This window comes from Misgurnus anguillicaudatus, chromosome 7 (genome assembly GCF_027580225.2).
Source record: "Misgurnus anguillicaudatus chromosome 7, ASM2758022v2, whole genome shotgun sequence".
Taxonomy (NCBI): domain Eukaryota; kingdom Metazoa; phylum Chordata; class Actinopteri; order Cypriniformes; family Cobitidae; genus Misgurnus; species Misgurnus anguillicaudatus.
Window position 1 is genome coordinate 23,378,234 of NC_073343.2, and position 23,598 is coordinate 23,401,831.

General features: G+C 37.9%; 1 protein-coding gene across 2 annotated transcripts in view; it reads left to right on the forward strand.

Moving 5' to 3' along the window:
* The window catches only part of LOC129417076 (unconventional myosin-VI), a 90,364-nt gene that overhangs the window by 30,863 nt on the left and 35,903 nt on the right, over positions 1-23,598 (forward strand). Inside the window, exons 11-23 of one of the 2 annotated variants that reach the window (XM_073869622.1) lie at positions 2,952-3,132; positions 5,548-5,692; positions 9,429-9,586; positions 12,090-12,181; positions 12,431-12,503; positions 15,755-15,882; positions 16,105-16,200; positions 16,390-16,560; positions 17,560-17,598; positions 19,395-19,488; positions 21,705-21,835; positions 23,176-23,253; positions 23,368-23,497. In XM_073869622.1, the coding sequence (XP_073725723.1) occupies positions 2,952-3,132; positions 5,548-5,692; positions 9,429-9,586; positions 12,090-12,181; positions 12,431-12,503; positions 15,755-15,882; positions 16,105-16,200; positions 16,390-16,560; positions 17,560-17,598; positions 19,395-19,488; positions 21,705-21,835; positions 23,176-23,253; positions 23,368-23,497 (1,516 nt within the window). Of the gene's footprint in view, positions 1-2,951; positions 3,133-5,547; positions 5,693-9,428; positions 9,587-12,089; positions 12,182-12,430; positions 12,504-15,754; positions 15,883-16,104; positions 16,201-16,389; positions 16,561-17,033; positions 17,131-17,559; positions 17,599-19,394; positions 19,489-21,704; positions 21,836-23,175; positions 23,254-23,367; positions 23,498-23,598 lie in introns of those variants that run through there. The other variant, XR_012370560.1, reaches the window with a different exon arrangement.

A 23,598-nucleotide genomic window follows, 5' to 3' on the forward strand; every position in this document is an offset into this window, starting at 1 on the left:
CTCAACCCTATAGAGCATCTTTGGGATGTGGTGGATCGGGAGCTTCGTGCCCTGGATGTGCATCCCACAAATCTCCACCAACTGCAAGATGCTATCCTATCAATATGGGCCAACATTTCTAAAGAATGCTTTTAACACCTTGTTGAATCAATGCCACGTAGAATTAAGGCTCTGAAGGCGAAAGGGGGTCAAACACAGTATTAGTATGGTGTTCCTAATAATCCTTTAGGTGAGTGTATATTATTTTATCAAAGTAAAACTTTTTTTTCATCTTTCCTCAAGTATTGGGAATGTCTTTCCCATGATCCCTACATATCATTAGGGTTTGGAACAGAGCAACATTTTTCTAACATTGTATTTTTTTCTAATCACATATTTTGTCTCTTTGCCCTTCTTCATCTTTTTATAATTCAGGACAATAAGGTGACCAGTCTAACAATTTTCTAAATGCTTTCATGCTTTAATTTTTTTTTTTGCTCTATGCATGAGCTTTAGGGTGTGCATGGGTCTATACGCTGATTTGCATGGGGTTGTTATGGGTATTAATCAGCTGCTAAGCTCCAACATTGGTCAGAGTGTTGCGAACTGCTGCCACTTTGCAGACAGCTAGTACTTGCAATAAAAGAAATAGATATGAAATAGTTCACCACAGAAAATCTTTTAACAGAAAGATTAAAGAATATGTCAAGCTCCAAAAAAGGACACAAACATCATAAAACTATCTACAGTAAAAATCCATACAGCAGGTTTGGATAAGAACAGAAAAATTTCAAGGTTCTCCCTAAATAAAATCCTAGTCTCAAATCTTATTCATGCATGTGCACATTCAAATGTATCACGTCAAGGCACACACTGTATACCAGGTAAACCAACAATGCACTAACTTTGAATATGCAGATGTGCAAATAAGATTTAAAGTCTATGGTGAAGGGAAAGATTTTCAACGAAGAGTGAGACTTCGGTAGGTGAGACCTACTCTTCAATACCCCTCCTTAAAGGAATAGTCCATTTTCTTAAAAGAAAAATCCAGATAATTTACTCACCACCATGTCATCCAAAATGTTGATGTCTTTCTTTGTTCAGTCCAGAAGAAATTATGTTTATTGAGGAAAACATTGCAGGATTTTTCTCATTTTAATGGACTTTAATGGACACCAACACTTAACACTTAAAGCTCACGTAACACACGCTGTTTCTGCATTTCTGATATCAATCTGGAGTACCTATAGAGTAGTATGACATCCTTTATATCTCTGAAGAGTCTTTAGTTTAATCAGATTTATAAAAGAAATATTAGCTTTAACGAATCTTTCCGATAACGTACGAAAAAATGAAGAAGGAGGAGTTATAACACGGGAGGAGCGAGTACGAGTCATGCAACACTATACAACACTTATAACGTATGATTCACTACATGTTCGTGTCATTTATATAATATACACGCGCCTATTTCCAACATAAGACAGAAGTCTTACTTACCACGTGTAACTCGTCATGACCCGGTTCTGAAAATCCACCGCATCAAACACACACGCAAAACTCCGCTGCTAATCCGGATAATAAACTATATCCATTGTTTCCATGAGGCTGGATGTCTTCTCCTTACATCCAAAAACGCACTTCTTGTTGTGCCATTGTTGACTTTTGAAATTAAACAAAGCTGAGTGGCGTGAGAAGCTGTTAGCAAGCTCTAGCGTCTCCCGCTGACTGACGGCTGGGCGGGGTTTTCCGGGGGAAGTTTTCCGGCGGAAGCCCATATAAAGAAGTGATACGTATCGAAAACCCCTGAAACGTCAGTTAGAACCGTAATCGAAAAAAATTAGCCGAAACTTGTACGAACCCTGGCGAAGTGCATTCGGCACAGAAATACTCTGAAACACGCCCAACTGCATTTTTGACACTTTGCCTACGTTTAGCATGAGGAAACAACTCTATAACTGTGTTAATAAGTCAGAATGCTTGAAATACCATTAAACCCCCCCTTTAACTCAACACGTAACAGTTTTTTTCAACGGAGTTTCAAAGGACTATAAACGATCCCAAACGAGGCATAAGGGTCTTATCTAGCGAAACAATTGTCATTTTTGACAAGAAAAATAAAAAATATGCACTTTTAAACCACAACTTTTCGTCTAGGTCCGGTCCAGCGCGACCTAACGTAAATGAGTAGTGACGTAGGGAGGTCCTGTGTTACATATATAAAACACACATTTGCGGACCATTGTAAACAATAAACTGACACAAAGAAATTAATTAGTATCATTCCACATACAACAACGTCGGAACGGTCCTCTTTCAACACACTTGTAAACACTGGGGCGGAGTTTCGCGTTCGTCCTCTGTGACCTCTTGACCTCATGACGTATTGCGTGAGGTCACGCTGACGCTTTCAGGACCGAAGGAATATGAGCAGTTGTAGTTTAAAAGTGCATATTTTTTATTTTTCTTGTCAAAAATGACAATCGTTTCGCTAGATAAGACCCTTATGCCTTGTTTGGGATCGTTTAGAGTCCTTTGATACTCCGTGGAAAAAAACTGTTACGTGTTGTGTTAAGTGTTAAGTGTTGGTGTCCATTAAACTCCATTAAAATGAGAAAAATCCTGCAATGTTTTCCTCAAAAAACATAATTTCTTCTGGACTGAACAAAGAAAGACATCAACATTTTGGATGACATGGTGGTGAGTAAATTATCTGGATTTCTCTTTTAAGAAAATGGACTATTCCTTTAATAATGTGCTGGCACACTCTGACCCTCAGGTGTGGTTTGTTATATATCTTTTCTTCTTTAATCAGAGATCTGGATTTATATACAGCCTCCAAATCTCTGATTCCAGCTACAGTATCTAGACGCTGTACATTTCCCTCTAAGGCATTTGCAGTGTGTGTGTGTTGGGTGTAGATGTTGTGGAAACGTGGAAATGTGTGTGCTCAAGATCTGTTGTGTCTCTAGCATGGAAAGTTGGGAGCTCTGAAGGACCCTTTGCTGGATGACCTGGGAGACTTTAACAGAATGGTGGCAGCCATGAAGAAAATCGGTCTGGATGATACAGAGAAGCTCAATCTCTTCAAAGTGGTGGCTGGGGTCCTTCATCTCGGCAATATTGACTTTGAGGAGACAGGAAGTTCCTCTGGTACCCATTTATATAACTGTTTTCCACTCTTCACATGCATTATGAAGTATAAAATGCCTACTTGGAGTTCAGATGCTTTGTGTCCTAAAATGAAAGTGTCAAAACTTCTAAACATATTTGATGTTTAATATGTGGATTGGGATTTCGGACCAATGAGATTTTACTGTGGGTGGGGCTACCTAGCGAAACGTGGCAGAAGTAGAAACCAAACGGCCGACAGAATGTCTTGTCACGCGTCACTTGTTGCTGTCACAGTTGGTTACAACCAAAACTCAAGAGATTGGAATTATCGCTTGACGCTTTATAATGTCACGCTTGGTTTAGACACGGTGTTACTAAAAAAAAATACTTGAACAATCAAACAAGCCAATCAGCAGGAGACATCTAATATATGCTAGACACATTTTGCCTTTATACAAAGTTTACAACATCTGAATAAAAGATTTACATACAGTACACGGTCATCTAAGGACTCCAGTGTCTTACTGGAATAATGAGAACATTTTCCATACATGGATTTTGGGAATTGGGTCAAATCCTTAACCTTATGTTAACTCACGTGTGACCCTACCTGTGAAATCCAAGTCTCATCATCTAATTAAGAGATTAGGAGCGTTAAAGTTTGATTTTTAATCTTTGACATTTAATCATCTTACACAGTCAATATTACAGATATTGTTAAATAATTGTGTTGTTTTTCACTTGTATTGAAATGTTATTTTTTTATTAAAATCTTTAAAACCCGTTTTCTTTTAGTCATGGAAGTAAAAAAGCAGGCTTTTAATTGCTTTAAATGTATGGCTATCCAATATCATCAAAAAATAATTTACAGTATGTAAGAAAAGGTTTGTACTCTAAAAATACTTTATTTGTAACAAACAGGAGATGAAGAATTTACAAACGGCTCTCCGAACGTTTCAGCACTTGGACAGCGTTTTTTTAAGCAAAGAGTTTTTTTAAGCATTATTTAAAAATGTTTCTCATCTCACCATATCCACAGGTACAGAGGTATTATATACAATAAATCCGTGAGGTAGCATGTTTAAAAAAAACCATTTAAAAACAGATGCATTTGTTTAAAGCAAAGCATTTATTTACTTACCAGGCTGCAGGTGAAGCAGCTCTTTGTGCCTTCTAACGTCTCATAATTAGTCCTCATTTATGTCCAAGAGACTCAATAATAATCTTTTACATTTCAATCCTTTAATCTTTTTATATTTGAAAAGCGTTTTTGTGCTGCTGAGCATTCATATGTGATAAGCAAACCTGCGTTTTCGTCCCGTATATATAGTGCATATTACTAATGCGCTCTTTAAATAACAAAAAACAATGTCAATGTCAATAACCAAAAAGATCTGGGGAACCATTCACTTCCATAGTATTAGTTTTTTATACCAGTGGTTCTCAAAGCTGGTGCTGCGGCCCCCAGGGGGGCTGGGAGATGGTGCCAGGGGGGCCCATAGTTTTATGACATTTTATAAAATACATTAATTTATCATGAATTCTGTGTAATTAAACCTAAACAAATAAGGCTACTAACCAACAGCACTTTGTATAATTTAATATGTTTTAAAATGTCATAAATTTTCTTTGGGGGGGGGGGGTCGCGAAGGAATGCACCGTACACAAGGGGGGCTGCACACGGAAAAAGTTTGAGAACCAATGTTTTATACAATAAAAGTCAATGGTGCCCCAGATCTGGACCATTTCATCTACCTTTTCAGAAGAACAAAGAAAGTTAGTTTGGAACAACTTGAATAAATAATGAGAATTTTTCGATAAATTATCCCTTTAAAATCTAATTGTAGTCACATCTAGTAAGCGAAATTCAGTCAATTTCCATGAATGTGTGCAGTGTTATTTTATTATTTAAAGCTCTTACCTATGTGCTGATGTTAATTCTCATCACACACACACCACACCCGTCCTTCCTAGAACTCAAAAGACCTCATTAAAGTGCAGCTAAGGGGCTACGATGTTCTTTCTAGTTTTGCCAGACGTACATCAGGATTTGTTTTCCGCTTCTTATGAAGGTATAACACCTTTTACCAGGCTGGCCTGCTCCATTTCCCAGCTTTCAATGAACCTGCTGTCCTGAAGCGCCTTTCAGCTGGAAAATATAGAGTATAATGTTATATAGGTCTTACAGGACGCCTGAAGACTATTATGAACGCATATTTTTGAAAGGGTCTGAAATGTGATGGGAGATTGAAGGAGTGCGCTTTTATGCTATACATGTATTTATATTTTGGTTATATTTACGTTTCAGCTCTTATGCAAGTATTTTGAGTCATCACGAACCCATTCCAGTTTTCATGAAATAGATGATAAAACATTATTATATTTCAATATATTGTATTCTGTGCTCAGTTGTAGCAAAACAGATAATGTACTAAGATTATCGTCTGTTGCCAGGTGGCTGTATTCTGAAGAAACAGTCTAGTCAGACTCTGGAGTACTGTGCCGAGCTGTTGGGCCTGGATCAGGACGATCTGCGAGTCAGCCTCACCACCAGGGTCATGCTCACCACTGCAGGGGGCGCCAAAGGCACAGTCATCAAGTGAGTGACCCCACACATTTACCCTAACGTCTGCTCAGCCAGTGACCTGAGGGTCACCCGTTTCTGTTTAGTTTGTTTAAGTCTTTTTTAATGAGGATGATCAATCTTGCTGCCAAGAGCTGCTCCAGATCTCATGAGATTCCTGCTTTCTATCATCCCCTCCCTCTTCACATCTCAATGTCTATGTGTCTTTTCATCATCTCATCTGCATTCGCATAACAGTCAAATGAATCCTCCGTTTGGCCTCTCGGAGGCGGGAGGGAAGTTGAAAATAGCTAGCTTTTTCGCTAGAGATCTGGTCGGTGTAATCAAATGTGGCACAGACTAAATTAGCTAAGGCAGCTTAATAGTTTAGTTGCAGCTGAAAGTCATCTTATGCATTTAAACGGATGTTTATTTATTGATTACATAACCAACTCCTGTCCCTTTGGTGCATTAGGCCGTGGCTTTTAAATTTCATTTTTTTAACATAAAAAATAATACAGTTTGTGTGCAGCAAGCCTTCAGTTTGAAACTTTGAGAGCACACTTCTTTTGTTTCACCGCACAGTCCAATTACCGCATCCGTGGCGTGCTATTGAAGGGGAGCGGAATTGGAAAAACTCAATTGCCTCGATTGAATCAGATGCCTTGTTCCGCTTCGCCCAGGTGGGGTTTTATATTCTGCGCCGTCTAAACGATAGGGCAGTACTCTGTGGATTAATATTTAACTGAGCACAGATGCTGGGCTGGAAGTGTTTGCGCCGCATGAATAATGGATGTTTGTCTGAGGGAGTGGCCAGGGGTCTTTTAGGTGTGATGAGAATCAAGTCACACGAGGTTTCGGTGCCCTCTTCATTTGACCGCGAACAGATGCGCGACCACGCACATATGCTAAATGCATTTCATGAAAAATTACGGGCGCTGCATTCAAGCAAAGCTACGGTGACCCTTGCGATTCACGCTGTCAGACACCAGAGAGGGCACCAGCTTGCGCTTGACAGAGCTTAATTTCAGAGTGATTGTGATTTTTACAATAATACGTTAAATGCAACGAGCAGATGACATTGAGAAAGAGTCGCTGGCGGCCTCTCGGCATGTATACGACAGAGGGAATTGGCTAATGGCATAAAAGCAAGTTAATGAAAAGCGATCTCTTGATGCTAGAGATTATTGTGAGCCAGGTCCAGCTTTTATTAACTGCACAGGCAATAAGAGTCACACAGCAGGTATTCGCAAGCGTCAAGAGAGCGAGAAAGCATTATCATTCCGTTCTGGAGTTTTATACGGTCGGTGGTATCCATACATCTTTGGAGGATCATGGGTAGCCACTGTGTCTTGTGATTATGACCATGTGTCTCTGTGCTGCTGCACTTTAATAGGAGTACTTTATAGAGATTTATTTGTGTTTTTTTCGTAATATCCTTTGAGCGCCGCTGGGATTTCAAGGGCTGTTTTTGGTATGCGACTATGTGTATGCACATTTATCAAAGCACCCAGTAGAAAATACGTTTGAATTTATCCATTCCCTTTACTATTTGCTGTTTAATTATGTAATTCTTCTTAAAAAGGCCCATTGAGTCTTTTTATTTTGATACGGTGGATAAAAAAGCACTATGCCGATATAAAAACATTATGCTTTAGGAGCATTGCGGGCCTGTTTTGTTTATTTTTCACAAGTGTTTGCACATTATAAAGTCAACCTGATCTCACAAATTTCCGTGGTATAGTCACGGAATATTTTGCTAATTTTTCCGTGTCATTGTTATGGGTTGGTTACTCAACTGTTTTATCCTCTTTTCTTACCATTGTTGCTTCAGTTTAGGGTTAGATTTACATAAAATGACATCCATACCCAAACCAAACTCTAACACCAGGCGACAATGGTTTAAAAATCTGAAAATATAAAAAATTAAATCAGAAAAAATAGTATAAACCAATGCTTATGGTGCATTCAAACCAGCCGCGGTCGCGTAGTTGGACGCTTAAACATTTGAGTTTACGTGCTTCATTCGCGCGCGAAAGCCTCACATGAAATTCTAGTCATTCGTGACATTCATGTGGAAATTCGCGTCATGAGAGGGGCGTTTGCGACTCTGCTGAGACTCCGCAAGCTTCCTGTAATCACGTCACTATTACAGCAAGATCCTGATTGGTTAACGCGGCGCGAAAATCCGCCAAAGTTCCGATTTTTCAACTTGCGCAGCGCCTACCGCGTGTACACCCCCGCAGGATGTCTAATTGCGTGTTTGCTTTGACTTAATGTGTAAATCACGCGCGCTTGCCGCCTCTACCGCGTCTGGTGTGAACACCCAGTTAAAGTAACATCCTAACGCAAACACCACATCAAACCCTAAACCGAAGCGACAATGGTTTGACAATAGGAAAAAGCAGTTGAGTAACCAACTGTTTTGTCCTTTTTTCTTACCATTGTCGCTTCAATTTAGGGTTAGATTTTCATAAAATGGCATCCCTACCCAAACCCAACTCTAACCGTAAAGCCAGGCGACAATGGTTTAAAAATCTGATAAATCAGTAAAAATAGTATAAACCAATACTTATGGTGCATTCACACCAGCCGCGGTAGAGGCGGTAAAAACGCGCTATTCGCACGTAGTTGGACGCTTGAACATTTGAGCTTCTTTTGCGTGTGAAAGCCGCGTGTGAAATTCTAGTCATTCGAGAAAATCACGCGGAAATTCGCGTCATGGGAGGGGCTTCTGAGACTCTGCCACTCCGCTCGCTTCCTGTAATCACTTCACTACTACAGCAAGGTCCTGATTGGTTAACGCGGCGCGGAAATCCGCCAAAGTTCACATTTTTCATCTTACGTGTTTCCCGCGGCAACGCTCAATTCGCGCGGATCGCGCCATCCGCGCCGCACCTACCGCGTGTACAGCATCGCAAGATGTCTAATCACGTCTTTGCATTGAATTAACATGTAAATCACGCGCGCATGCCGCCTCTACCGCGTCTGGTGTAAACGCCCAGTTAAAGTGACATCCTAACGCAAACACCACATCTAACCCTAAACCGAAGCGACAATGGTTTGACAATAGGATAAAGCAGATGAGTAACCAATCCGTGACAATGACACGGAAAAGAAAGTCCGTGGTACAGCCACGGAAAAATGTGGAGATCAGTGACAATGACACGGATAAATTTGCAAAATATTCCGTGACTATCCCACGGAAATCCGTGAGATCAGGTTGCATAAAGCACTAGTGGACTAGTGGCCTCCATGCACCTATTGTCAATTTTGAAAATAAAAACCTAATAAAAAAAAGAACTTTTAGCAAAACAGAAAATGGTCTCAATTTACTTTTGTACACTAAATACAAGTAAAAATCTAATTTTCTTTTGTGTTGAGGTACATGCATTGAAAAAAAACTATTTCACTGCTGCTTTAGGCGACTTTAGGCAGTAAAGAGCTTAGTTATGTTTGTTTGCCCTTTGAATAACTGTATAAACACATTATTGTCAGGTCAAATAATGTTCCGGAAACATTTTTTCACTGCCTTGAGCGTCTTGAGATTATAATGAAACTGGCAGGAAAATAAATGAAATTTTGACTGATAAATTATTTCAGCATTCTGTGAAGAGCAAGTGTTTTTAGACGTTCCCCGAGGTGATATAACGCTCACTGTCTTACGAGATGTAGTGTAGTGGAAAAGAATAGACATGTATTGATGAGGTGGCATTAGCAGAAGCTCTGACCCAGATTTTACCTTTTCCTGTCCCACTTTGGTCCTCTCCAGGGTGCCTCTGAAGGTGGAACAGGCCAACAATGCCCGTGATGCCCTCGCCAAAGCGGTTTACAGCAGACTCTTTGATCATGTGGTCAAGCGGGTCAACCAGTGCTTCCCCTTTGATACGTCATCCAGCTTCATTGGCGTGTTGGACATCGCTGGCTTCGGTGAGCTTGTGTGTCAAAACAGAATTTATTTTAATCATGTCAATCAAGGCAATTTATGTTGAGGTCCAAAAGACTAAGAGCACTTGTGAAGTTGCATGCAATTTGCATTTGTTAAATATAAAACCGTTTATTAAATTTCGAATTGAGTAATTATCCGAAATTTCAGTTTGCCCTGCTTTGGCAGTAATGACAGCAGGCACACTCGAGCAAAAATCCATTTTGATTTTGATGGTCGTTGTTATCCCCGCATGATTTGTAAGTGTTCCAGAACATCTTTTGTGCTTCAATGGAAGCAAGGAAATCTTGCCTTTTGTGTTTTACACATAGTTAAAGCAGCAAAATGCATTAAACCTCATGACCTAGAAATAGTGCAGAATATTTATTCCTTTTCAATGTAGTCTCAGATTTTATTTCTTTAAAAAGTGTATTTATCAAAGAAAGTTGTTTAGATTTGCTTGCATGTTTTTAAAATGATGGTTTACCGAAAACTTTTAATAAATCCCACATAAGTTGTTTTAAACCTGTATATATTTCTTTGTTTGCTGAACACAAATGAAGATATTTAAGAAAATGTTAACCAAACAGCATTTCCCAAAAGCATCGTTAACCAACTACCGTCGTAAGTTTCATTGTTACTGACAAAGTTCAGCGATTTGGCGTTTCCCGAAACGATCGTTTAAACAAACATACGCAAGCTGCATCGCAAACTTGTTTGGTTTGAACAAAAGCTCTTCACCTGTGGTTAGAAGCATAGTTCCTTGTTATTATAATATGTAGACATACGTTGATCATGCTTTTCAACAAAAGAAGCAAAAAACATGTAGTGCATTATATATCCATCATTCCAAATATATATGAAATACATTTTATTTTACGTCTTTAAGTTTGTAAACAGAATTAAAACGCTTTATTCGAAAACTGCAGAATACAGCCTTTAAGACTCTGGGGAATCCCTGGGAGAGGTGACTTAAGAGAGAATTTGCACATGAATTAAAAATCTTGAAATTAAAGGTGCAGTGTGTAAATTTTAGCGCCATCTAGCAGTGAAATTGTGAATTGCAACCAACGGCTCAGTTCACCGTTCACTGAAACACATAGAGAAGCTACGGTAGCTGCCACAGGACAAACATGTTGTTGTCTAACCGTGGGTTCACACCAGCTGCATTTGAGGTGTCAAATTTGCGTTTACCGTGTCTAGTTTGCCGCTTGAACATTTTGTTCATTCGTGGGTGAAAGCCGCGCATGAAATTGTAGTCATCGAGACATTCACACGGAAATTCGCTTCATGGGAAGGGCTTTTGCGACTCCGCTTGCATCCTGTAATCACGTCACTACTAGAGCAAGCTCCTGATTGGTTAACGTGGCGCATTTTTCCGCCAAAGTTAAACATTTTCAACTCGCGCGGTTGCCGCAGCAATGCTCAATTCGCGTGAACTAGATGCGTGAATGCGGCGGAATCGCGTCTACCACGCCGCGAGTCCTCCAGACACGCGTCTTCACATTGACTTAACATTGAAATCACTCGCGCTTGACGCCTCTGCCACGGCTGATGTGAACGTAGCATAAGCCATAAGACACAGTAGTGACAAAACACGCTCTGTACAGCAATTTAGGGCTACTGTAGAAACATGGCGGCACAAAATGGTGACTTCCATGTAAGGGGACCCACGATGTATGTAGATAAAAACATCTCATTCTAAGATAATAAACACATAACTGTTTATTATGTAAGGCCTTTATGCACCACTGATAATATAGTTATTGAAGTAATATTACATTTCTGTCATTAGATCCTTTATAAAATGACACACTGCACCTTTAAACAACAAAGAACTAAATCACAGTAACAGCATCAGTATTCCGATGCAATATACGTTATTTACATCAATAATCTGACATTAAATCAATTTAAACAGATTAATTAGTACTCCACCTCCCACGTGACATCATCAACTATGTTGTCGAAACAACATGTTTCAAACGACGAATGTGCGACAAAGTTACTATGTTTTCGGGAAACAGTCTTGACTAGGTAGTTAGTCTCTCCAGCTATGCATCGTACTATGGTGGTTCAGCATCGAGTTACGTCGTTCTTCTGGAAACGCATCCCAGATCTGGGGCACCATTTACTTCCATAGTATTATTTTCTCCTAGAATGGAATTTAATGCTATCCCAGATCTGTTACGTTACATTACTCAAAATGTCTTCCTATGTTTTCAGCAAAACATAGAAATTCTTAGAAGTTTTTATTTGTCTGTCAACAGACTTTAACTTTTATTTAACTCTGAATATTTCATTAATGTTAAAAAGATAAATACAGCATGGGACATGACTTATTGGCTATATAATAGATGATTGAATTCACTTTGTATTGGCTTGTCCTTTTAATAAAATTAAAAGGTGAAGTGAATCTCACTAACATCTCAGTAATAAGATTTAAATGCCTTTAGAGAAATAACCAGCACATGAATCAACAAAAGCTTTTTTTATTTGCCTCTTTAGAGTATTTCGAACACAACAGCTTTGAGCAGTTCTGCATCAACTATTGTAATGAAAAACTACAGCAGTTTTTTAATGAACGCATACTGAAAGAGGTAAGTCATCAGTGTTATTGGGATTTTAAGTATTGATCAGCGACTCGTGACTACAGTATACTGTTCTTTATCACGCACCTGATCGCACCTATTCATTCTGCATTCTGCTCCCAGCTCGAGCTGAAAAACTGCGGTTTAACAATTGCAGTTTCACCTCTTTTGAGACGTTTCTATTGAAGAATATTAAGTTAAGCAATTTTCACTTTCAGCAGAAACCGCTGCCCACTTATCTTGTGTTTTTCTCCCCAGGAGCAAGAGCTGTATCAAAAGGAAGACCTAGGAGTGAATGAAGTTCATTATGTTGATAATCAGGACTGCATAGGTCAGTGTCCCTTTGGCTACAAATATTAATGACCTTCCTCCGTTCCATTCATTACCGGATGCACTATGGCCCCAGACAACTTCTTAAATATAATGAAGTCCTCTGCTGATGTAAAGTCCAACTCCATCTTCTCTGAGCTTATAGAAGTGGCCCTGAATATAAAAACGTTCATGTCATTTTTCAGCAATTCATCGCTGAAACCTGACAGGTCAAAACATTTACAGACGACAACAGAGCTGTCTGCGCACAACAAAACATCAGAGTCTTAACATAAATTGTGGTGACATTTAAAGGGTTTTTATTGGACATTTATGTAATATACAAAAGAATGAATCGCACATATCAGTATTTCCTTTGAAAATCCCTACAGTAAAGATATTTCAAAGACATTCATTGTTTTTTCCAGACGAAAGTAGCTTTAGTAGTCATTTGTTTTTGTATTTTGTTTTATTCCATAAACCCACAGATAAAAACAACCATTCTCCAGATTAAATTTGTAAATCTGTCTAAAGATGTCTTTGTTCGCTAAGATTTTGGTATTTTATCTACGCCAATTTTTTAGCTTACAGTGAGGAAAATAAGTATTTGAACACTCTGCTATTTTGCAAGTTCTCCCACTTAGAAATCATGGAGGGGTCTAAATTGTTATCGTATGTGCATGTCCACTGTGAGAGACATAATCTAAAAAAAATCCAGAAATCACAATGTATGATTTTTTTTAACAATTTATTTGTACGATACAGCTGCAAATAAGTATTTGAACACCTGTCTATCAGCTAGAATTCTGACCCTCAAAGACCTTTAAAATGTCCACCTCCACTCCATTTATTATCCTAAATTAGATGCACCCGTTTGAGGTCTTTAGCTGCATAAAGACACCTGTCCACCCCATACAATCAGTAAGAATACAACTACTAACATGGCCAAGACCAAAGAGCTCTCCAAAGACACGGAAGACAAAATTTTTACATCTTCACAAGGCTGGAAAGGGCTACGGGGAAATTGCCAAGCACCTTGGTGAAAAAGGTCCACTGTTGGAGCAATCATTAGAAAATGGAAGAAGGTAGACATGACGGTCAATCTTACTCGGACTGGTGCTCCATGCAAGATCTCACCTCGTGGGGTCTTAATGATCCTAAGAAAGGTGAGAAATCAGCCCAGAACTACACGGGAGGAGCTGGTCAATGACATGAAAAGAGCTGGGACCACCGTTTCCAAGGTTACTGTTGGTAATACACTAAGACGTCATGGTTTGTAATCATGCATGGCACGAAAGGTTCCCCTGCTTAAACCAGCACATGTCCAGGCCCGTCTTAAGTTTGCTTAAGTGGCTCTGTAAGAAGCATATAAAGGTTCTGGCGTGGCCTAGCCAGTCTCCAGACCTAAACCCAATAGAGAATCTTTGGAGGGAGCTCAAACTCTGTGTTTCTCAGCGACAGGCCAGAAACCTGACTGATCTAGAGAAGATCTGTGTGGAGGAGTGTGCCAAAATCCCTCCTGCAAACCTCTGTAACTGCAAACAAAGGCTACTGTACCAAATATTAACATTGATTTTCTCAGGTGTTCAAATACTTATTTGCAGCTGTATTATACAAATAAATAGTTAAAAAAATCATACATTGTTATTTCCGGAGATTATTTTTTTAGATTATGTCTCTCACAGTGGACATGCACATACGATGACAATTTCAGACTCCTCCATGATTTCTAAGTTGGAGAACTTGCAAAATAGCAGGGTGTTCAAATACTTATTTTCCTCCACTGTATGTTTTGGTCACTTTTTAAGCTGGTCTAGCTGGACTTATAGGTAGACATCATTGCCCACTGCATCTCACTGTGTGAGTGACCCTTTCTCATTCTGTACTTTTTACTCTCAGGTTGCTTGCTTTAGGGCTGCACTGACTTTGAATTTGTAAAAATGGTTATAATGAAATTGAGTGCAAATTTTTTTTAAGGGACACTCCACTTTTTTTTGAAAATATGCTTGTTTTCCAGCTCCCCTAGAGTTGAGCATTTGATTCTTGCCGTTTTGGAATCCATTCGGCCGATCTCTGGGTCTGGTGCTGCCACTTTTAGCATAGCTTAGCACAATCCATAGAATCAGATTAGTCCATTAACATTGCGGCAAAGAGTTTGGATATTTTTCCTATCGGCTGAATGGATTCCAAAACGGCAAAATCAAATGTTTAACTCTAGGGGAGCTAGAAAATAAGCATATTTTCAAAAAAGTGGAGTGTCCCTTTAAGCTAAAGTAACATGCAAATTGACATCCACGGTTTTTACAGTTTGGACAATGCATATCTTAAATAAATCTTCCAGCATAAATGCATGGGAGAAATGCATGCTGGTTGCCAGAGATAAGACAGGAATGAATCGTGGGAGGGACAGCTTTCACACTCCCGAACTCTCTGGAGAGGTATTAGGTGATAAGATAAAAGCTGCAATGTTTTAGGTTATTTGGTGGTGTCTTGAACAGCAAAGCCTGACCCTAATCCTCCCCTCAGGAATGGTTAATTCAATCTCCGAACACACAGTGAAATCTGGAAGACCAAAGTACACTGTGCTTTTACATTTTAGCTTGTTATGTTTAAATGCATTAAGGCTTAAAGAAGATCTTCATACGGCCTGTCCCTGTAAAACGAACCACCTCACATTTTTCACAAGCTGTCAAGATGTCACCAACCTAACAGCTTTGGTGAGTACGCACACTATGCAGGTGGCTTAACATCACACCCCACCTTTGGTATAGGGTCAGCAGTGTGGAAGTATGCACTTGACACCTGCGTTGCAGATGTCGCTTCTAATCCGAAGGGAAAGACTCGCTTGTTTATGCTTATTGTTTGGCAGCTCCCGTTTTCCCATAATTTTCCCAACAGTGATGTATCACGTCCTTGTGGCTTCGAAACCGACACGTAGGTCCTTTACCCGCGTATCTTCTCATCAGTCACCTCACATTTATACCCTGGTGTCTGCTCATGCAAATACATGACTGTGCCTGTGTCCGCACCTCTCTCACCCGCTCACGTCTCCGATGAATTATGCATACGATGGATGATTATCAAAAAGGGTTGCGCGCGCTTGCCGATTTTGCATTTGTCCATTAAACTTGCTGAGTTCTGCCTAAGTTTGGATAGTACCTTCAGTGCAGGAATTGAATATGCTAATTTAGTTTGCTCCCGTGCACGTTTTTTCCCCATGAAAAGTTTCTTTAATCAAGGCTAAAGTTTTAGGTGTTACACATTGCTTTGCAGATCTGGTTGAAGCAAAGCTGGTGGGTATCCTGGACATTCTGGACGAGGAAAATCGTCTTCCCCAGCCAAGCGATCAGCACTTGGCAGAGATGGTTCACAGCAAGCACAAAAATCATTTCCGTCTTACCGTAAGCTATACAAAGTTATAAAACTTCTGTTACTTACTTCGCTCTTATCTTGTTCCAAACCTCTATGCTGCAGCTATGATTTTTTTCTTTCTTGGAACACATGTTCTTTTCAGAATGCTTACGAAAGTGTATAGAAAACCCTTATATGACAAATATGTTATATTCCAATCATATAAGATGGGTTGTGCAGAAAATGTAATTCTGCGTCTGCTGCCTTTTTAGGTTCCCAGGAAGTCAAAGCTTACAATCCACAGGAATCTGAGAGATGATGAAGGTTTCATCATAAGACATTTCGCTGGAGCCGTGTGCTATGAGACTGTAAGGTTTCCCTTTACTTGAATTCATTTATTTATGGATTAAGAATATTTTTAACTTTCTTTTACAAGGTCTTTTACATGCAAAAAAATTATTAGGCCACACTGTAGATTGCCGCCATAGGGGAATCCCTTGGTGAAGTTGTTGGTGACATTGTGTTTATGTTTTGGTGTATTATGAACGTGTGTGCAGACCCAGTTTGTGGAGAAGAATAATGACGCCCTCCATATGTCTTTGGAGTGCTTGGTGTGCGAGTCAAAGGACAAGTTTATCCGGGATCTCTTTGAGAACAACTCAAATTCCAAGGACTCAAAGCAGAAAGCCGGCAAACTCAGCTTTATCAGTGTGGGAAACAAATTCAAGGTGAAGCTGTCTTTTAACTTTATCCTCCTAATGGCGAGGAACTACACTTTGTCATAGGAGTTAACAAGCCTGAAGCAATGAGATTATTTTTATCCTTCAAGGCTTTGGATTATATAGACTAGGGGTGCTCAATCTTGCGCTTGTGGGTCGACCTTCCTGAGAAGTTGGTTCTTCCCACACTTACACGCCTGCCTGTAATTTTTTTTAGAATACCACTAAACCTGTTTTTTGCTGGTTTAGGTGTGTTTCATAAGAGTAGGATATGTGCTCTGCAGGATGGTAGATTTCCAGCAAGATTGAACTCCCCTGAAATAGACTGTAGACTTTCCACAGATTTAGAGGTTCTGCAAAGCTCTATCTTGGGACCCCTGTAGATTTTGTTTTGTGGGGCTAGTTTTTTATATGGGTTTTTGTAAAGCTCTTACCTGGTGATCTTATTTCTTTCCTTCTAACTTGTGCCCTTTCTCTCTTAGACTTCCTCCTGTTTCTTCAACCTTTCCCTGAGAAAAGCAGTAATGTTCTATGGCTGAAATAAATGTAGAAAGAATGAAAAACCGAAGCGTTTGTAGGGTAAGCCTGGCTGAAATATTCAGCGCCGGCATCACAGGGTCACCTCATGAACTAATTATATATTGAGTTTGCTCCCACCCTCTCACTGACCTGCCTGGTCTATTGCCTTTGACACTGGCTGTCACACCGTCACATTTCTCCACTGTAGCGCTTTGTCTTAGAGATGCATTGCCATAAAAGTACTCTCTTTTAACATGTAACCATGTCATTAATTATTTTGATTCTGTTAATGTTCATAATGACATACTGAATGTGAACAAGATTCTAAGACCCTTTATAGCCACATCAATCACAATGACAAATCTGTCATACTATTTGCATGACAACTGTATAGTTGTGCATATAGAATTGCTTTTAATGTACCGTTTAATGAACGGTTGCCTTTTAGTGAAACCCACACTCATGTTTCTCTTCTGATGAACTTTATAGACCCAGCTGAACCTTTTGCTGGAAAAGCTTCGGAGCACAGTAAGTAATATCATATTTATATGTTTATTTAGAATATTTAAGTTGTTCATTTAGTTATCAGTTAGTGTGTTTAAGCATTGTTTAACATTTAAGCCTTGTTTAGCACAGGTTTGTGTACATTTTATAGCAATAGTAGTATAGGGTGTTACAACCTGCATATTCAGATGACTGGAGATTTGGGATTCTCAGTATAAATACAGTACAATATGCTGTGAACTGCCATTTATTTTATCTTGGTAATAATTTTCAGAATCTCGTTTTGTTTATCATGGGTATATATATTTTAATAATTTTGAATAATGACCAAAAATATATTTTTTACAAAAATGTATTTTTCACCAATACATTTTTGACATATATTTGAAAATAAAATTTATTTTTGAGCATTTATGTTCAAGCATTTATATTACAAACCTGCAAACATAAAAGGTTAAAATTAAATATATTTTCAACTGCAAATATATACTTTATAAAATTTAATATATATATTGGAAAAATATATATATATATTGCCATATGGATTGTAAAAGTAAAAATGTATTGGGTCAATGATGTTACTTTAATTTTGTGTCCGTATGGTTTAATTAAATTTAAAAGGGTTAAAATTTCAAAATAAATTTGCAGATTACTTGCATACATTCTCTTTTTTGATGACCAAGTCTAAAATATCTGGTTTAATTTCATTTTAACAGAATATTTGGAGGATAATTACAAAAATGTGAATGTGGTGTAACTGATCTGTGTCAATTGGTGTAACTAGTATTTTTTTAAATGAAAATCTAAATATATTCATAAAAATGTGGAATAAAATATAATCATCTAGTTTAGTGTAATATGATTTTTTACATACATTTTTATATCATTTTGTCAAAGATTATTTAGAAAACAGAGCTGTTTTCAGCATATGTCAGGACAAATATTACAAAAACGCGTTAAAGTTTACATTTAGAAATAACTAATAAAATTATATATATATATATTTTTTTGATGATTACGCTTGCATGCCATTAAGGTGGATAAAATATTAAATATTTCTCATTCTTTGGCGCAATTGGCGGTTACACCATTAGACATTTTCAAGTCCATTCAGTGTTAACTTTCCTAAAATTGTGCAAATGTAATTTTATATTGCATAAAAATAACATAAATACACTATGTGCATTGAAATGAACCTGGTGCATGCGTTTAAAAAAGTTTTTTTTTTAAGATTTTTGAATTTCTCATCTTTTTTGTCACTGACCCATTTGTTGCAGCTAAAATTTATATTGAAATATATGTTAATATATGAAGGGTAAATTCAAATTCAAAATATATATTTTATAAGGGATAGTTCACCCAAAAATGTAAATTATGTCATAATTTTCTCATCCTTATGTTGTTCTAAACCTGTGTGAATGTCTTTTTTTCTGATTTACACAAAATCAAATATTTTAATAAATGGTGGTAAGCATACAGCTCATTGTAACCATTGACTTCCATAGTTGGAAAAACAAATACTGTACGCCATCAACTGTGTGCTTACCATCATTTATCAAAATACCTTCTTTTGTGTATGAAAATACAATTATTTTTGTGTAATAAAAATACAAAAACTAATACAGGTTTACAAAAACATGAGGGTGATTAAATGATGACAGAATTAAACATTTTTAGGTGAACTATCTCTTTAAGCGTTACTTTCCACAAAATGCATTTATCTTATATTTAAAAATATTTTTGGCCAGAAACATTTTCGCAATTTTTTGCCATATGGGTTTCTTTTCTTTAATAATGTTGCATGTGTATGTTTTATACAGGGCTCCAGTTTCATTCGTTGTGTGAAGCCCAATCTGAAGATGGTGAGCCATCAGTTTGAAGGAGCTCAGATTTTGTCTCAGCTGCAGTGCTCGGGCATGTATATGAATATATAGGCATTTTTCCCAGTTCAACTCGCCGCGCTGCCGGTAATGCTTCAAATATTCCAATTTAAGCAAACCTATTATGAATACACACCGTTCATCAGTCGCAAGCTCTATTTTAAAACAAATACGGAAATTGCCTATGGAGCGGCCATATTAAATGTGAGCTCCACTGATTTTTCATTATTTTTTAGAGATGTCGTTACCACATGAGAGTTTTGAAGGTTGAAGTGGTTTCATATGCTATTTGCAAAGTTTTAGAAATAAACTTTCTAAGTAGATGGGAAAAAGCTTGAATGTACTAGGGGTTGTGCAGTCAAGTAGACTGATCGATTAGTTGTAGCTCTAGACAACAGTTTGGGCCTGTTTTGACTATTTGGGGATCACTTGACTACAGTTCGTGACATAAGTGAAGCACGCTGGCATATGATGAATCATTTACCCTATATAACCTGAAGTCACAGTGTACAGGCAGTCATTATTTGACTACTTTCCTGAATGACTAGTGGGTTCGCAATTATGAAAAGTTATACTTTAATGGAAAACAGCCATTATGGATGGGTGATCAGAATTTCCATGTAACTACCAGCCGAGCTACAGGAACGCATGAAATAGAGAACATTTAAAGGGATAGTTCACCCAAAAATGAAAATTCTGTCATTATTTACTTACCCTCATGTTGTTACAAAAATGTATTAATTTCTTTGTTCTGCTGAACACAAAGGAAGGTATTTTGAGGAATGTTTGTAATCAAACCATTTTTGAGCACCATTGACTTCCATAGTAGTAGTTTTTCCTACTGTGGAGGTCAGTGGTGCTTCTGTTTCATGCTTGATTACAAATATCTTCCCTTGTGTTTTGTAGAAAAAAGAAATGTATACAGGTTTGCAACAACATAAGGGTGAGTAAATGATGACAGAATTTAAATTTTTGGGAAAACTTTCCTTTTAAAGGTGCAGTGTGTAAATTTTAGTGGCATCTAGTGGTGAGGTTGCAAACTGCAACCAACGGCTAAGTCCACTGCTCACCTATCGCTTTTGAAACACATAGAAAAGCTACGGTAGCCACCACCAGACAAACATGTCATCGTTGAAGACAACTTAGTATAAAACGTTTGTCCATTAAGGGCTTCTGTAGAAACATGGCGGCACAAAATGGCGGCTTCCATGTAAGGGGACCCTTGTTATATGTAGATAAAAACGTCTCATTCTAAGGTAATAAACACATAACGGTTCATTACGAAAGGTCTTTATACACCCCTGATAATATAGTTTTATATATTATTTTGCATTTCTGTCAAGAGATCCTTCTAAAACTTACCCACTGCACCTTTAAGCATCTGTACAAAATCGTCTCACGACTGCAGTGACTGTTGCAGTTTGTTTGATGTCTACCTTGTATAAATTGGATTGTAATGGATTTGCTGTAGACCAATGATAGGCTTAATGGTGTGGAAACCAATCAAACAATATATTGATGTCTAATTCCTCTTTTTATAATGTTTATTTAATGCTTTCATCTGCAAAACAGTAAAATATTTATGAGTCATCTTCTTTTGGGAGCTTTGTGACACAAATGCTGACCCATTAAAGTACTAATATTTAACTAATAACATTAAATTAGAAGAGAAAAACACAAGTGGGTAGTTTAGCATTGCAGGAAGCAAAGAGATCACAGTGTATATGATGTTGGATCTTCCCCTTTACACTTGGTTCAAATGTGACCCTGGACCACAAAAGCAGTCAAAAGGGTCAATTTTTGAAATTGAGATATATTCATCATCTGACAGAATATAAGCTTTCCATTGATGTATTGTTTGTTAGGAAAACACAATATTTGGTTGAGATACAACTATTTGAATATCGAATTTGAATCTGAGGTGGAAAAATACATTTAGAAACATCAGCTTTAAAGTTCTAGCAACTGCATCCACACAAACTGTGTATATATTTAAGGTGGAAAATGTACAAAATATATCCATGGAACATGATTTTTACATAATATGCCAATGCTTTTTGTCATAAAAGAAAATCATTTTGACCCATACAATGTATTGTTGGCTATTACTACTACAAATATACCTGTGCGACTTAAAATTTACTTTTACATACTTTTATAGTCACATATGTGATGTGTAGACATAAATTCAGCAAATCCTGTTTGTGTATCATTACTGACTTTTTATCTCTTCCTGTTTTCTGCTCTCAGGCATGGTATCAGTGTTGGATCTGATGCAGGGTGGCTTCCCTTCCAGAGCGGCATTTCACGAGCTATACAACATGTATAAGCAATATATGCCCAGCAAACTTACAAGGCTTGATCCTAGACTCTTTTGCAAAGTAAACCTTTCATGTTTTTGTTCAAGAATTACCGTATACAATTATATTTGAATAGATAACAGTTAAAGGGACACTCCAGTTTTTTTTGAAAATAGGCTCATTTTCCAGCTCCCCTAGAGTAAAAAAATTAAATTTGTACTGTTTTGGAATCCATTCAGCTGATCTCCGGGTCTGGCAGTACCACTTTTAGCATAGCCTAGCATAACGGTAAAAATCAGATGTTTAACTCTAGTGGAGCTGGAAAATGAGCCTATTTTTTTGTAAAAAGTAGATTGTCCCTTTAACATCTACTAATATGTATTTGTCTCATTGCTTCCATTCTATTCTTCCATTCTTCTGATGTACCGTGACAACAGTAGCTAGATTATATTTAGAAATGTGACCTTTTGTGTAAACTTGCAGAAGCACGCACACAGTAATCCTTTATTGATTTCCTTGATGTCATTTAGTGGTGCACTTGGTGATGCATCCCATATCAAAACGTTATAAAAAGAAATGTATACTACTTTTAAATGTTTACATTCATGCACACTCATATGAGACAAAGACGTCAATCATATTAGTAGCCTAACAAAAGCATGTACAGTATATGTAACACAGTTGCACATTGAATTACATTTTTAAATTCTCTCTGTAGTCAAGAATTGTATCATTTAAAAAGTATCTTCGAGCATCATAATAGTATATAAAATATCTACCTGTCACATTAATTTCTTTATGCTTTAAAGAAGCTTAATTCTAACTCTACTCCATTGCCTCATTTAGTATACGCTAAACTATGAATATGCAAATTAGCTGCGCCCCCCTCTACTCTACATAATAGCACTGCATAGATATGCATTTGCAAATTAGTCCCCGCCTCTACCCTTTTGCACCACCTCGGATTGTAGATATATTTGTAAACAGATGCTACGTTCGGCAGTTCATTTCAACACCGTGTCTATGAGGCATCCATACTGTACATATTATCTATAACTCAAACTACTGATGCACATGTTCAGCTGTGTTGATATGATTGGTTACATATTTGTGATGTTGGAAACCAAGGCCATTTTAAACTGCAGGAATGAGATTTTCTCCGCTTTTACAGAGAAAATACTCTGCAATGGTGTTAAATGATGAATTTGCCTGTGGCTTTTCTTATAATATATTAAAAACACCACACAGACATGTAAACAACAATAAAACTTGATTTTCCCCACAGTGTGACTTTAAATTATTTACACATTTAAATAATATCAACTTGTTTTGCTGTTTCAAAATTGGCAAGCACAACACAAAATCATGTCTACCTTTAATAAAATATTTATTGCTTTTTGAATTTATCTGTCCTCCGACAGGCTCTGTTCAAAGCGCTCGGCCTCAATGAAAACGATTTCAAGTTTGGATTAACCAGGGTTTTCTTCCGTCCTGGAAAGGTGATGATTTCACATTTCTCATAATGGAAAATAATAGAATGCTGTTAAGGCTTCATTAAACCGGTACACATGGGATACATCACTCCACCATTAATCTTTACGCGTGTCTCTCAGTTCGCAGAGTTTGACCAGATCATGAAGTCTGATCCGGAGCACCTGGCAGAGCTTGTGAAACGGGTCAATAAGTGGCTGGTGTGCAGCCGTTGGAAGAAGGTCCAGTGGTGCACGCTGTCTGTCGTTAAATGTATGTTACATCATCAGTTAGAATGGGTCTGCAGCCACCTGTTCATCTTGGCATTGTTTCTGTGTGATGCTGTTTGATGAGTAAGCTTTTTCCTTTTCCAT